This window comes from Moschus berezovskii, chromosome 3, assembly GCF_049115385.1.
Source record: "Moschus berezovskii isolate FMDL1 chromosome 3, NW_MosBer_1.0, whole genome shotgun sequence".
NCBI lineage: Eukaryota > Metazoa > Chordata > Mammalia > Artiodactyla > Moschidae > Moschus > Moschus berezovskii.
The window spans coordinates 102,553,288-102,568,304 of NC_142462.1; the positions used below are offsets into that span (position 1 = coordinate 102,553,288).

The window sequence follows — 15,017 nt, forward strand, 5'->3', positions numbered from 1 at the left end:
GAAACGGGCAGTAGGGTGGGGGGGTGGGTGGAGCGAGGGCCTGAGACCCTCTGACAATCTGTGCTTGTTGAAATCTGCGGCAAAGAATGCATCCCAGCCGCCCGCCGGACCTCATCCCGCGCAGTATGCGAGCCCTTGGATTGCACCATTTTAGGTGTGTTTTCCATCGACTTGGTATGCGGGAATAATGACTTTCTAATTCCATCAAACGTTTCCTGCAGCTAGAAAAGGCAGTTGAAGTTAATATACACGCTTGGTGCCATGTCCACCTCAGTGACTCAGAGTAGCACAGCATGTGTTTCTAGAAACAGCCCTGACCGAAGCTGCTGAGAACTGCCTGGTACCCCAGACCGCCCTCGCCTAGGGGCGGGGCCGCGGGCTTGCGTCAGGGCTCCAGTGCGCGCGCGCGGGCTCCCGGCCGCACCGCGGCTATAAATGGGCCGTGTGGCCCTAGCTCAGAGTTTCGCTGCAAGCTGCGCTTTTAGTTGCAGAGAGGCGTCTGGCTGGGCATCTCGTGGGTCGACTTTCCTTCCTACTCCGCACGACCTGTTATTACAGCAAGCGGACGGCTCCTGGACCTTCTTCCTGGAGGTGAGCGGTTTTGTAGGCTTCCCGGCTCCCCGCCCCCGTCCCCTGGGCTGAGTGCCCCGCGGGCCTCCTGGCGTTCCCCTGCCTGGGACTGCGCTGTGGGGAGCGTCCCTTCTCGTCCCCACCTGGCGTCGCACTCAGCCACTCCGCCCAGCTTTCTCCAGGGGTGGCCCTAACTAGGATCTGTGTGCCCACCCCATGCCGTGCCAATCCAGAGCATACCTAGCATCTCCTTCCTGTTGCTTGTAGGAACTGCCCGTTTTCTTGCCTGTCCCACCCTAGACTGGAAGGTGCATGAGGGCCGGGTTTGTGTCTGCAGGGCCTCGAGTGGCCTTAGTGCCATCCAGGGTGCCTAACACATTGTGGGTGTTCAGGGCGTACTTGTTAAATAAGTGAACTTGATATATTTTACTCCATTAGGATTATTTAGACTTTTTAAAAGTTTATGATTAATTCACACCTGACTGAGATGTGAAGGAGGTTTCCAGGCAGGTTGCTTTTGGTTTCTCAAGGACACGTTCTTATATTCCCACAATCGACCCCCCCAACCCCCACACCCTTCCCCCCCAAAAAATAACTGGGTTTTTACAACAGGAAGGTTTGTGGTCCCTGGACTGTGGAACAGGGATTCTCTATACCTGAAAGCAGGAGTAAAAGTTTTAAGGAATGCTGTTGAATTAGTCCAAGAAGCTGAGTCGTTCCACAGCCAGTGGGAGCCATGGCCTTTACAGTGTAAATTTACTTGGAGATTCTGCCCTGGCCCCTGCCTCCCTGACTGGCTGGCCACCTGCATAGCTCCAGCCTCAAGGTCAGAGGCACGCATATCCCAGAAGGTTGGAGATTAACCTCACCTCTCTCTTCTCAGGATCCAGAGGCCTTCCAGAGGCAGAGGGCAGCTCTACTGTTCTACAAAGGAGTGGAATCCTTGAAGCCATGAAGCCCATGTTGAACCTCTATCTCTTAGGTGGGGTGCTGACCCTGCTCTCCATCTTCATTAGACTGATGGAGTCCCTGGAGGGCTTACTGGAGAGCCCGTCTCCTGGGAGCTCCTGGGCCACCAGAGGTCACCTTGCCAACACAGAGCCCCCAAGGGCCTTCCAGACCATCCATCCAGAGGGGTGTGATAAGACCTCCCTCCACCGGTTATAACCTTGGAACAGTGTTCAAAATACCACCAGCTCTACCAGTTCCTGGGCAGGCAAGCTCCACATCAGTGTTACCAGAGAACTGTTAACTAGGCCCTCAAAGGACCTCATCTGAATACTCCTTGTTCTGGAAAAAGCCTGTTTAATCACATATCTTGGTGGGTGGCCTGTGGCTGTGGAATGGAGTGATCTCACTCTCCTCCCCAGCCTGCCGTATGCTTGGCTATCCTGAGCAGCCTGGCTTTGTCTTCTCTTAGATGAGGACTTGTGCTGCAACTTCAGCTATTGGGAGATGGTGTTAATTTCAATTCTACTTTCTAAGCATCTGCCAAGAATTGTTTTGGACTTGGGTGTCTTATGGTCAGTTTACTTGGTATTCAGTTTTTTCCCCATGAGAGCTCCTCTGTGCAGATAACAGTTCAGAGTTGTGTGGTTGGCTGTAGAAAGGAGGAAGGTGGAATCTTCTGTGTCCCATTCTCATTTTCACATTTGTTAAAGTTCTTCCTCCAACTTAGCGAGTATGTGTGTGTGTGTATTGGTCTGAAGTGGGCAGGGGAATGACAGCGCCTGCTTGGGACAAGGGCATTTTGGCCACCATGTGGCTTAAATACATTTTTCTAATGAAATAAAGTTGAATATGTATTTCTACTCTGTGTCTTGTTGACTCCTGCCCTTGGAATTAGTGGTAGGAAAGGGTTTTAATGTGCACATCTGAGGTTTCACATCTTAAAGCATGGGAGCAGAAAAGTATGTAAAACACTTTGTTTAAATCATAAGGTAAATAAACCTCTGAACGTGGAGGCAGGCACACTTGGGACTGCCCTGTATCAACCAGTTGTCCCAGCCTAGGCCAAGGCTATTAGAGTTTTCTCTTGACTCTAACCATCTCTAAAGAAAAAGAAAAATGATCCTTTCTGACAACCCTTCAGCTTCAGTCCCTGGAGAAGACTCGAGTCCGGTAGGTGCTTTTTTCTCTGCGTTCTTATCTGTTCAATTCTGATTGTTCTTCAGGTCAGCTGGTGAAATGTCTGTGCCTCACTGATGATGGTTTCTGCTCTCCCAGGCCTAACAGCTGTGGACTTTCCAGAAAAATCGAGTGTTGTCGGTTTTTTTCCCTTGAATTCCCTTCTTCATCCCCACTCAATATTGAAGCATATTTATTCCTCTGAGTATGGTAATTAACACACTCATCTTGGTGCACACGTCCTTTTGTATATGGTGAGTTTGATTTACGTTTGCTAACCTTGGACTGCAAGGAGATCCAACCAGTCCATTCTAAGGGAGATCAATCCTGGGTGTTCATTGGAAGGACTGATGCTAAAGCTGAAACTGCAATACTTTGGCCACCCCATGCGACGAGTTGACTCACTAGAAAAGACTCTGATGCTGGGAGTGATTGGGGGTGGGAGGAGACGGGGACGACAGAGAATGAGATGGCTGGATGGCATCACCGACTCGATGGACATGAGTTTGAACTCCGGGAGTTGGTGATGGACAGGGAGGCCTGGCATGCTGTGATTCATGGGGTTGCAAAGAGTTGGACACGACTGAGCGACTGAACTGAACTGAAAGCGTAAGAATGGTGCATGGTGTCCTCTGCTAAACCAGTTCTACTTTCTGAGTGTTCTTTATTTTATTTTTGGCTGTGCTGGGCTTTTGCAGCTGTGCGGGCTCATTGAGGAGAGTGGAGGCTGCTCTCTAGTTGCAGTGCCTGGACTTCTCATACTGCAGTGGCTTCTCTTTTTGGGGAGCACAGACTTTAGGGCACGTGGGCTTCAGCAGTTGTGGCTCCTGGGCTCCAGATCACATGCTCAATAGTTCTGTGGGCTTAATTGCTCCTCAGCATGTGGGGTCTTCCTGGATCAGATATCAAACCCGTGTCTCCAGCATTGGTAGGCAGATTCTTTTACCACTGAGCCATCAGGGAAGCCCTCTTCCGGAGTGTTCTTAAACTTAAACCACTACCCCAGACTTCCCTGGTGGTTCAGATGGTAAAGAATCTTGAGTTCAATCCCTCGATTGCCTAGAAAATAACATGGACAGAGGAGCCTGGCTACAGTCCATGGGGTCACAAAGAGTCGAACACAACTGAGTGACTAACACATAGCCCAGAAACCAGTGGTAATGGCAACCCACTCCAGTACTCTTGTCTGGAGAATCCCATGGATGGAGGAGCCTGGTAGGCTACAGTCCACGGGGTTGCAAATAGTCGGACACGACTGAGCGGCTTCACTTTCACTTTTTCTTTTTATTTATTCTGCTGTGATAATTCTTAATGCTGTTGGCAAGTATTTCCAGCTTCTCACCTTCTGGGCACATGATAAATGATTGTACTCTTTGGTCTTTTGTGATTGGCTGGGCTTATGTGACTTGTATTGGTAGCAGAGTACTCTCAGAAATATAGTTGGCTTTTTATCTCTGATTTCAGGCAGTTTCATGCCATAGATGCCCTTTTCTAGACATTTTTCTTAGATTTGGTGTCTTTTCTCATTCTTCAGTTCAGTTCAGTCGCTCAGTCATGTCCGTCTGACCCTTTGAGACCCCATGAATCACAGCACGCCAGGCCTCCCTGTCCATCACCAACTCCCGGAGTTCACTCAAACTCATGTCCATCAAGTCGGTGATGCCATCCAGCCATCTCATTCTCTGTCATCCCCGTCTTCTCCCCCCCCCAATCCCTCCTAGCATCAGACTCTTTTCCAGTGAGTCAACTCGTCGCATGGGGTGGCCAAAGTATTGCAGTTTCAGCTTTAGCATCAGTCCTTCCAATGAACACCCAGGATTGATCTCCTTTAGAATGGACTGGTTGGATCTCCTTGCAGTCCAAGGGACTCTCAAGAGTCTTCTCCAGCACCACAGTTCAAAAGCATCAATTCTTCAGCAATCAGCTTTCTTCACAGTCCAACTGTCACATCCATACATAACCACTGGAAAAACCATAGCCTTGACTAGACAGACCTTGGTTGGCAAAGTAATGTCTCTGCTTTTTAATATGCTATCTAGGTTGGTCATAACTTTCCTTCCAAGGAGTAAGCATCTTTTAATTTCCTGGCTGCAATCAGCATCCGCAGTGATTTTGGAGCCCAAAAAAATAAAGTCTGACACTGTTTCCACTGTTTCCCCATCTATTTCCCATGAAGTGATGGGACCAGATGCCATGATCTTCATTTTCTGAATGTTGAGCTTCAAGCCAAACTTTTCACTCTCCTCTTTCACTTTCATCAAGAGGCCTTTGAGTTCCTCTTCACTTTCTGCCATAAGGGTGGTGTCATCTGCATATCTGAGGTTATTGATATTTCTCCCGGCAATCTTGATTCCAGCTTGTGCTTCCTCCAGCTCAGCGTTCCTCATGATGTACTCTGCATATAAATTAAACAAGCAGGGTGACAATATACAACCTTGACGCACTCCTTTTCCTGTTTGGAACCAGTCTGTTGTTCCATGTCCAGTTCTAACTGTAGCTTCCTGACCTGCATACAGGTTTCTCAAGAGGCAGGTCAGGTGGTCTGGTATTCCCATCTCTTTCAGAATGTTCCACAGTTTATTGTGATCCACACAGTCAAAGGCTTTGGCATAGTCAATGAAGCAGAAATAGATGCTTTTCTGGAACTCACTTGCTTTCTCCCTGATCCAGCGGATGTTGGCAATTTGATCTCTGGTGCCTCTGCCTTTTCTAAAACCTGCTTGAACATCTGGGAGTTCATGGTTCACATATTGCTGAAGCCTGGCTTGGAGAATTTTGAGCATGACTTTACTAGCGTGTGAGATGAGTGTAATTGTGCAGTAGTTTGAGCATTCTTTGGCATTCCCTTTCTTTGGGATTGGAATGAAGACTGGTCTTTTCCAGTCCTGTGGCCACTGCTGAATTTTCCAAATTTGCTGGCATATTGAGTGCAGCACTTTCACAGCATCATCTTTCAGGATTTGAAATAGCTCAATTGGAATTCCATCACCTCCACTAGCTTTGTTCATAGTGATGCTCTCTAAGGCCCACTTGACTTCACATTCCAAGATGTCTGGTTCCAGGTGAGTGATCACGCCATCGTGATTATCTTCATCGTGAAGATCTTTTTTGTACAGTTCTTCTGTGTATTCTTGCCACCTCTTCTTAATATCTTCTGCTTCTGTTAGGTCCATACCATTTCTGTCCTTTATCGAGCCCATCTTTGCATGAAATGTTCCCTTGATATCTCTAATTTTCTTGAAGAGATCTCTTGTTTTTCCTATTCTGTTGTTTTCCTCTATTTCTTTGCATTGATCGCTGAGGAAGGCTTTCTTATCTCTCCTAGCTATTCTTTGGAACTCTGCATTCAGATGCTTATATCTTTCCTTTTCTCCTTTGCTTTTCGCTTCTCTTCTTTTCACAGCTATTTGTAAGGCCTCCTCAGACAGCCATTTTGCTTTTTTGCATTTCTTTTCCATGGGGATGGTCTTGGTCCCTGTCTCCTGTACAATGTCACGAACCTCCAACCAGAGTTCATCAGGCACTCTATCTATCAGATCTAGTCCCTTAAATCTATTTCTCACTTCCACTGTAGGGATTTGATTTAGGTCATATCTGAATGGTCTAGTGGTTTTCCCTACTTTCTTCAATTTCAGTCTGAATTTGGCAATAAGGAGTTCATGATCTGAGCCACAGTCAGCTCCTGGTCTTATTTTTCTAGACATTTTTCTTAGATTTGGTGTCTTTTCTCATTCTTATGCCTCTACAACTACTTTGGGGCACTTTGGTCTTTTGGTTGGAGACCTGCACCTGAAGTCTCTTTCCCAAGCAGTTTAGCTAAATGGAAATGGCTTACTGAGTGCCATCAATTAAATAAGGTCTTGGCTCTAAAACAGTTTAAACTACTCAGAGTTTTCAACAGAGATGTGATGAGTAGGGTAAACAACTGTCCCTGTGCCTGGCAGAGGGGTTTCCTAGGTTGTTGGATTTTCAGTGTTAAGAACTGGGATGGTTCTGGTCAAACCAGGACTGTTGGTTACCACACCAACAAAGCTGAGTTTGAATTTTCTTTTGAGTGATTTTTGTCACTGCAAGCATCTCCATTTTATCTCTTACCATTTAGGGATGCCCTGGAGGAGGAAAAGCAACTCACAATACCCAAGATATTCTTGCCTGGGAAATCCCATGGGCAGGAGCCTGGTAGGGCTGCAGTCCATAGTGTCACAATCAGATACAACTGAGCAACTGAGCATGCACTTAGGGATGAGAAGCAGTTGCTTCTGTGAACCCCTGTGACATCCATAGTCTCTCTCGATCCCTTTACCTTGTTGCAAGCTGGCCAATTCTCTTCTGACCTCATCCTGGGGTCCGTTGTCAGTGACAGCCAACTGTATCCAATTTCTGCTGCTAAAATTCTATTCTCTTGACTCTCCTAGCTTATTAGGTACATTATTAAAGTATAACATCTAAGTTACTGCAGGCCACAATTTTACCAAATGCTTTGCTGCTGTGTAACATGGATTGCTGACCTTCCAGCCTCCAGTAAGATTTCTTTGCTGTCCTCCACCTTAGTTACTCATACATATTAAGTGTTTCTTTTTAAATAATATATAACACCCCCCTCCGGAGAAGGCAATGGCAAGCCACTCCAGTGTTCTTGCCTGGAGAATCCCAGGGACGGGGAAGCCTGGTGGGCTGCCGTCTATGGGGTCGCACAGAGTTGGACACGACTGAAGTGACTTAGCAGCAGCAGCAACAACACCCCTCTCTAGATTCTGATTTCCTTACCAGTCAGGACAAATTAGGTTATACTGCAGCAACCGCCCTGAAAACTTTGCAGCTTAAAACAGAGAACAATGGCCTAAGGATGTCTTCCCAAGAAGCAGAATTGAGAGCTAATCAAGAACTATTCCCTTTGCTGCAGGTAAGGGACTGTCATCACATCTACACAGGGGAACATCACAGTCACTAGGCTGTTGTGTCTTCCATTTGTCCCCACTCCCCTGACTGCATTTATCCTGTCCCTGTTCCACCAGAGTACATTAGATGTGTGGCACATGGCTTGTTTGAGTTTATCGTTCTCTAGCTCAAGCCACATCTGAAACTGTCAATAGGAACTATTGTGTATCATGCAGATTCTTGAATTTGAACTTGACGTTGTGACTGAAGGGAATTCTTGGGTTGTTTCCTTTGTGGGAGAACATATAGTGAATGTGTTCTCCTTGTAGGAGAAATAGTGAGCTCAAAGATTGACTAGAAGGGTTATTAGTAGTCATTTGTTCAGTCACTAAGTCGTGTCTGACTCTTTGGGACCCCATGGACTGCAGCACACCAGGCTTCCCTGTCCTTCACTATCTCCTGGAGTTTGTTCAGACTCATGTCCGTTGAGTTGATGATGCCATCCAACCATCTCATCCTCTGTTGCCCCCTTCTCCTAGCTTCAGTCTTTCCCAGCATCAGGGTCTTTTCCAATGAACTGGCTCTTCAAATCAGGTGGCCAGAGTAGTGGAGCTTCAGCTTCAGCGTCAGTCCTTCCAGTGTATATTCAGGGTTGATTTCCTTTAGGATTGACTGGTTTGATGTCCTTGCTGTCCCAGGGACTCTTAAGAGTCTTTTCTAGCACCGCAGTTTGAAAGCATCAATTTTTGGCCGCCAAGCCTTCTTTATAGTCCAACTCACACATACGTACATGACTACTGGAAAGATGATCATTAACATTCCTCAAATATTTCTGCCCTTGCCTTCCAAGCACATGATAGAATCACACTTTCTGACATCCTTGTGTTGAATGGGGCCATATAATTAGTTCTGGCCAATAACTTGTGAGCAGAAATGATTTGTGTCAGTTCTAGGTTGGTGCACTTAAGCACAGGTTCAGAAACCTCCAAAGCCCTCTTTGCTTCTGCCACAGTCACCAGCAAGGCTCTAGATGGATTTGTTCCATTAACGTAGGTCCTGGAGTACAGGTTGTGGAGCACAGCCTTCAGCTGATCCCCGATGAACATGTACACAAGAAAAAAACTTTGTCTTTTTTTTTTTAATACATTGTATTTTATTTATTTATTTGGCTGTGCCAGGTCTTAATTGTGTTATGTAAGATTTTTAGTTGTAGCATGTGAACTCTTAGTTGCTGCATGTAGGATCTAGTTACCCCACTAGGGATTGGTCCGTGAGTGCAGAGTCTAAACCACTGGACCACCAGGGAAGTGCCCCTTTGTTGTCTTACGCTACTGCGATGTGGACTTTTTCCTAACTTGGCCTATCCTGATAACATTGCTTATAGTACCTACTGTGTGCCGGATGCCAGGCATCAGCTAAAATCTCATCACTACCTATCTCAGATAACATGCAGGATAGAAGGGGGGATGCATGTAAACATTCCATGGCTTTATTATAGAATAATATGCAAAGGACAGTGGTTACATAAAGTTATTTATGGACAGGAGATGGATGTTAAGGATCTGAGTTTTGTTTTGTTTTTTAATTTCTTTATATTGGTTGTGCCACGTGGCTTGTGGGATCTTAGTTTCCCATCCAGAGATTGAATCCAGGCCTTTGGTAGGGAAAGCTCAGAATCCTAACCACTGGACCGCAGGGATGTCCCAGAGGATTTGAGTTTTTAAAAAATGAATAGGCTATCTAGTTAGGAAAGAGTTTCCCAGTAGAGCAAATAGTGTGAGTAAGGGTGTGGAGCTGAAACTAAGCACATGTTTAGAGAACTGCAACTATTTTAAAATACGTTGTTAGCTTGAAGCTGTAACTCTAGTGCCATCTAGTGGAATGAAGAGAATGAACTGGTTTAAATGTATGCTTTCTGGGTTTGAAGAGCTGCACTCCTAAAGCTTAGGATAGTATCAGAATTTTAAGGACTAGAAGATACGATCTAGTTTAGCACTGTCCAATAAAGGTATAATGCAAGCCATATATATGATTTAAAATTGTCTAGTGGTCACATGAAAAAGAAAGAAACAGGAAAAGGTATTTTAAACAAATTTTAGCTAACCTAATACATTAAGAATATTTCAATATGTAATCAACATGAAAAGTTATTAATGAGATGTTTTACATTTTTATTTTCGTTCTAAGTGTGTATTTGTATTGGTGAGTATTTTACACTTACAACACACCTGCATTTGGATTGGCCACATTTCAAGCGCTTAGTAATCACGTGTGGCTGGTTGCCAGTGTACTGGGTGGTGTCTTGTCATTTTACCACAGAGGAAACAGAAGGAAACTAAGTAACTTAGATAATATCATTGAATTAACTGGTGGTCTGTTCCAGTATGCAGCTCTTTTGTCTACGTCAAGGGTTTGTCTTTTGTTTTCTTTTTTTCCTTTATCAAGGACTCTTCAAAATGCAGTAAAGAAAAATAAGTCAATAATGAGTTTTATCACCCTCGAGGTAATTCTTATGTGGGCACATGTGAGATTTTTTTTCCTAAGCAAACTTATTGTAACAGAATTTAAAATTATAAAATGGCTATAACTTACAATGCTTGTTTTATGTGCTGCTTTGCATGCAGAGTATTAATAATGCCAACAAACTTGATTTGCTTTATATGGCAAACCTATACTGACTTGATGACTCAGCATTCATCACTTGGGGGACTTCCCTGGTGGTCCAGTGGTTAAGAATCCGCCTTCCACAGCAGGGGACCTGGGTTCAATCCCTGGTCAGGGAATGGAGGTCCCAAATGCCACAGGGCACCCAAGCCCGTGTGGCACAACTATTGATCCTGTGCTCTTGAGCCTATGTTCTGCAATAAGAGAAACCCATATGCCCCAACAAAGAGGGGCAAAATCCCACATGTGGCAATGAAGACCCAGCGCAGGCAAAATAAAAAAATTAATAAAACATATATTAAAATAGTTTTTAAAAATAAATCACCACTGAGCATTAACTGTCTTTATTACTGTTTTCTTTCTTCTTTTGGATTAACTGAAAATTCTTCAGTGTTGTATTTCACCTCCACTATTGCTGAAACTGCAATACTTTGGCCACCTCATGTGACGAGTTGACTCACTGGAAAAGACTCTGATGCTGGGAAAGGTTGGGGGCGGGAGGAGAAGGGGACGACAGAGAATGAGATGGCTGGATGGCATCACCGACTCTGTGGACATGAGTTTGAGTGTACTCTGGGAGTTGGTGATGGACAGGGAGGCCTGGCGTGCTGTAATTCATGGGGTCGCGGAGAGTCGGACACGACTGAGCGACTGAACTGATACTGACTGATTGATTTATTAGCTATACCTCTTTCGTTTAATTTTTTTAATGGTTTCTCTCTTCTAGGGTTTACAATAGACATCTTCAACTTACTACAGTCTACCTTCAAATGGTATTATACCACTCACGTATAATGTCAGAGCCATGCAACAGTACATTTTTATCTCCACACTCATTCAATGTGCCATTCTTGTCATGTATTTTACTTCTGCATGTGTTCTAAATTTGATGTTACATATTATATTGTTGTAATTTTTTAAACAGCTTATTTAAAGAACTCTTAAAATTATATACAATATATATTTTAATATGTATATTTTAAAAATTTGCTTACATATTTACAATTTCTAGGCTTCTCTGTCCATGCTGAAGTGGGTAGCCATTTCCTTTTCCAGGGGATCTTCCCAACCCAGGGATTAAACCCGGGTCTCCTGAGTTGCAGGTAGATTCTTCAACATCTGAGCCACCAGGGAAGCCCTATAATATACATTTTAATATGTATATTTTTAAGGTTTAGTTACATATTTACAGTTTTAGTGTTCTTATTCTTTGTATAGATGTAGGTTTACAGTTTCTATTACATTTGGAAAGTTTCCCACCCTTATTTCTTCAAATATGTTTTTTTTTAACCTCAACAAGTAAGGAGTTATGTCTAAGACAGCCCTGACCACGTCCACAACCCTGATCAGACTTTTAGAGCTAGTAATGGTTCTTCCAACATGTGGCATACCTTGGCAAACATAGTTGCTTCTCAGCAAATATTTATAGGACCATCAGTCCAGTTCAGTTCAGTTCAATCACTCAGTCGTGTCCGACTCTTTGCAACCCCATGAATCACAGCACGCCAGGCCTCCCTGTCCATCACCAACTCCTGGAGTTCACTCAAACTCATGTCCATTGAGTCGGTGATGCCATTCAGCCATCTCATTCTCTGTCGTCCCCTTCTCCTCCCGCCCCCAATCCATCCCAGCATCAGAGTCTTTTCCAGTGATTCAACTCGTTGCATGAGGTGGCCAAAGTATTGGAGTTTCAGCTTTAGCATCAGTCCTTCCAATGAACACCCGGGACTGATCTCCTTTAGAATGGACTGGTTGGATGTCCTTGCAGTCCAAGGGACTCTCAAGAGTCTTCTCCAGCACCACAGTTCAAAAGCATCAATTCTTCGGCAATCAGCTTTCTTCACAGTCCAACTCTCACATCCATACATGACCACGGGAAAAACCATAGCCTTGACTATGTATATACAAATATATAAAAATATGTATACTATATACATATATATATTATATAATATACATGTATATATAATATACACATGTATATATAATATATATTATAAGGTGTATGTATTATATATGATATAGTAATATAGTAATAATAATATATACTATATTATAAGATATGTTATTATCTTTATTGTTTATTAATCTATATTATAAGATATGTTATTATCTTATTAATTATTTATATTTTATATTATTTATTGTTTATTAATTATTTATTGTTTATTAATTAATATTATTAATTATTAATTATATATAATATATATAATATATAAGGTATATATAATGTATATATTATACATAATGTATACATATAAGTGTATATATGTAATGTATATATATAATGTGTATATATATGTATATATAATATGTGTATTATATATAATAATAAATATATGATATATACACAATGACATCTATATAATATATGTATGTAGTATATACTATATATATTATATAATACTACATATATGTATATATATGTGTGTATTTGTGTATATATATATATATATCCTGTGAAAAATAAGACCTTTCTTTTCACCACAGTTGCCAGTGCCCTACCCTTTGTAATGCAACCACATTTTTATCCTCCCAGAAGTTTCTGGGCATGTTCAAACATGTTCATATGGGTATCTATTCTTTTAAATTCCTTTTACTCGAGTGATGGCATATTATATATACTGTTCTGCATCTTGTTTTAACTTAATGTCTTGGTAATCATTCCTTATCAGTATATATAAAGCTTCCTATTCTTTCATTGGCTGCAAACCATTACCTCATCATAGATTATGGTTAGGGTTAAGGTTAGGGTTTGTATCATAATTTAACTGCTGCCCTTTTGATGGACATTTAAGTTGTCTCCAGTCTTTTGTTACTGCAAGCAGTGTTTCAGGGAGCATTCTTCCACTTAACACTAGAACTTACTATACAAGTAAGTGGTCACGCTGATGTTCTCTGTGTCATTTAAATTTTGGTTTATGCTACAAACATTGTGATAAGTTTCCTGTTTGTTTTTTTTCTTTTTACAAGGAAAGGAGAAACAATGTCAGAGAGTACACTGAGACAAGAAAACGAAAGTCCTGAAGTGTTTGAATGTGTAAATCTCTGCTCTTACAGACTTTGCATCAATAAAAGAGAAAGATTTTCTCTTCCAATGAGTGAGTCTTAAGAAGAAGTAAGCTAATCCTGCTTCTGATGTCACAGCTTTGGGCAAACAATGAGAAGCGGGTTTCCCTTCTGATAGGAGAGGCACCAGAAGATTCAAGCGCAGCCATGGGTGGAGAGTTTAAAAGATGAGAGAACTCAACACCCCTTGGCCTGTTAAAGCACCAAGTGAGAGAGCCTGTAGCTGTACAGCCAACGTCTGAGAGAGGTAACAAATGGCTCATCCCTCCTCCATGCTACCTGAAGATGTCTTTAAGTGAAAGTTTTGTGTCCTGGAACCAGGGAAAGAATTGCAGTGGGGAGAGGAGTAGTCGGTACCACCACAGTGGTGTGCTGTTAAATGTCTAACCACCAGCTTTCCAAGGGGGTGGTGGAAAGGGGAAATACATATAAGTATACTTTTTCTTTCTTTAAAAAAATCTTACCTTATAACATTTTACTTAATAAAAATTTACTTTAAAGCACACAGTTTACAACAATAGACTATACAATATTCTACTGTAACTTTCAGATGCCAGTTGATTCTCATAGAAAGCTTTCATGTATTTTTGTTGGATTTTTGTGTTCTTAGCCAACCTGTGTAACTGACAAGCCATTGTAGTTCTGACATGAATGGTGGCTGATTTTTCCACTTACATTCATGAATAAGGGGAATGTGAAATAACAAAGTTGCCTTTTGGAACCAGCACCTTCTTTGCTAATTTAGATAATACCTTTCAAATACTGGAAGATCATTTCCTCAGATTTTTCTTTGTGTCCACAATGTAACAGCTGTAGAAACTCTTCTAATTAGCATCATTAACATTTTCTTTATCCCGGTAGACAATCACAATGGCAATAAATTAAGGCCAGATTTTAGCACTGGCTGATTTCCATCATGTAAACACCTCCCAGCATGGCTGGTTTCAGGACAGCAAACACTGTGAACTTTCTGTATACCCTGAAAAGAGAGAAACAATGGTAGCTCATTATATATCGTTCCTACCAATAGAAACCAATAACCCCAAGGGAATAAAAAGACGTAAAATGATTAAGAAGTGATGAGTTTGGGCATCTATTACCTTGCTTTTTATATAACTTATTTAATATTATCAGTTTATATTATTAAATTTTAACTAATGGCTATGTTTAACTGGCTCGTTCAAATTCCTAAAAAGATAACAGTTGGTTTTCGTGATCTTTTTTCTGCTGCTCCAGCATACACTGTATCATACTTCCTTATTCGCTCACAGCTTCCAAATAAATAAGCCTCTTTGCTTTGTCAATAACCTGATGTTTAAAAAAAATTTTTTTTTCATCTCATGAGATGGGGAGGAAAGATTGGGCTGAATTGTGGCCCCCATCCTGACCTCCCCTGGCCTGGTGAAGGCCTGGCATTTGGGTGAATAGGTCACACATATAGAGAAAGTTTTTGTGAGAGGCTTCAGAGAGACTCCTTGCTACTCTGGCAGCTCACAGTCAGGCCGCAACCTCGGGAGAATCGTTCTCCTTGTGTGCGGGTGAGGAGGCTGAGTGAGGAGTGGAGGAGGCTCCGTTGCTGCTGGTTTGCAGTGAGCAGGAAAGGGGGGGCACGCCCTGCTCACTGCCAGTCCTTCCTTGTCTCTTTTCTACCTTCCTTGCCTGTCATTACCCATCACATTCCTTGATGTCATTCCTGCCATTGTGAGCCC

General features: G+C 42.7%; 1 protein-coding gene across 1 annotated transcript; it reads left to right on the forward strand.

Annotated features, from left to right (window-relative positions):
- Nucleotides 1-431: 431 nt before the first annotated feature.
- HILPDA (hypoxia inducible lipid droplet associated) lies at nt 432-2,465 on the forward strand. The gene is made up of 2 exons (XM_088832504.1): nt 432-591; nt 1,454-2,465. The coding sequence occupies exon 2, from the start codon at nt 1,522-1,524 to the stop codon at nt 1,735-1,737; it is 216 nt and encodes a 71-aa protein (XP_088688630.1). The 5' UTR covers nt 432-591; nt 1,454-1,521; the 3' UTR covers nt 1,738-2,465.
- Nucleotides 2,466-15,017: the final 12,552 nt, after the last annotated feature.

Excerpts from the sequence above, each read along its gene's own strand:
- HILPDA (XM_088832504.1), top strand. The coding sequence starts at position 1,522 with ATGAAGCCCATGTTGAACCTCTATCTCTTAGGTGGGGTGCTGACCCTG.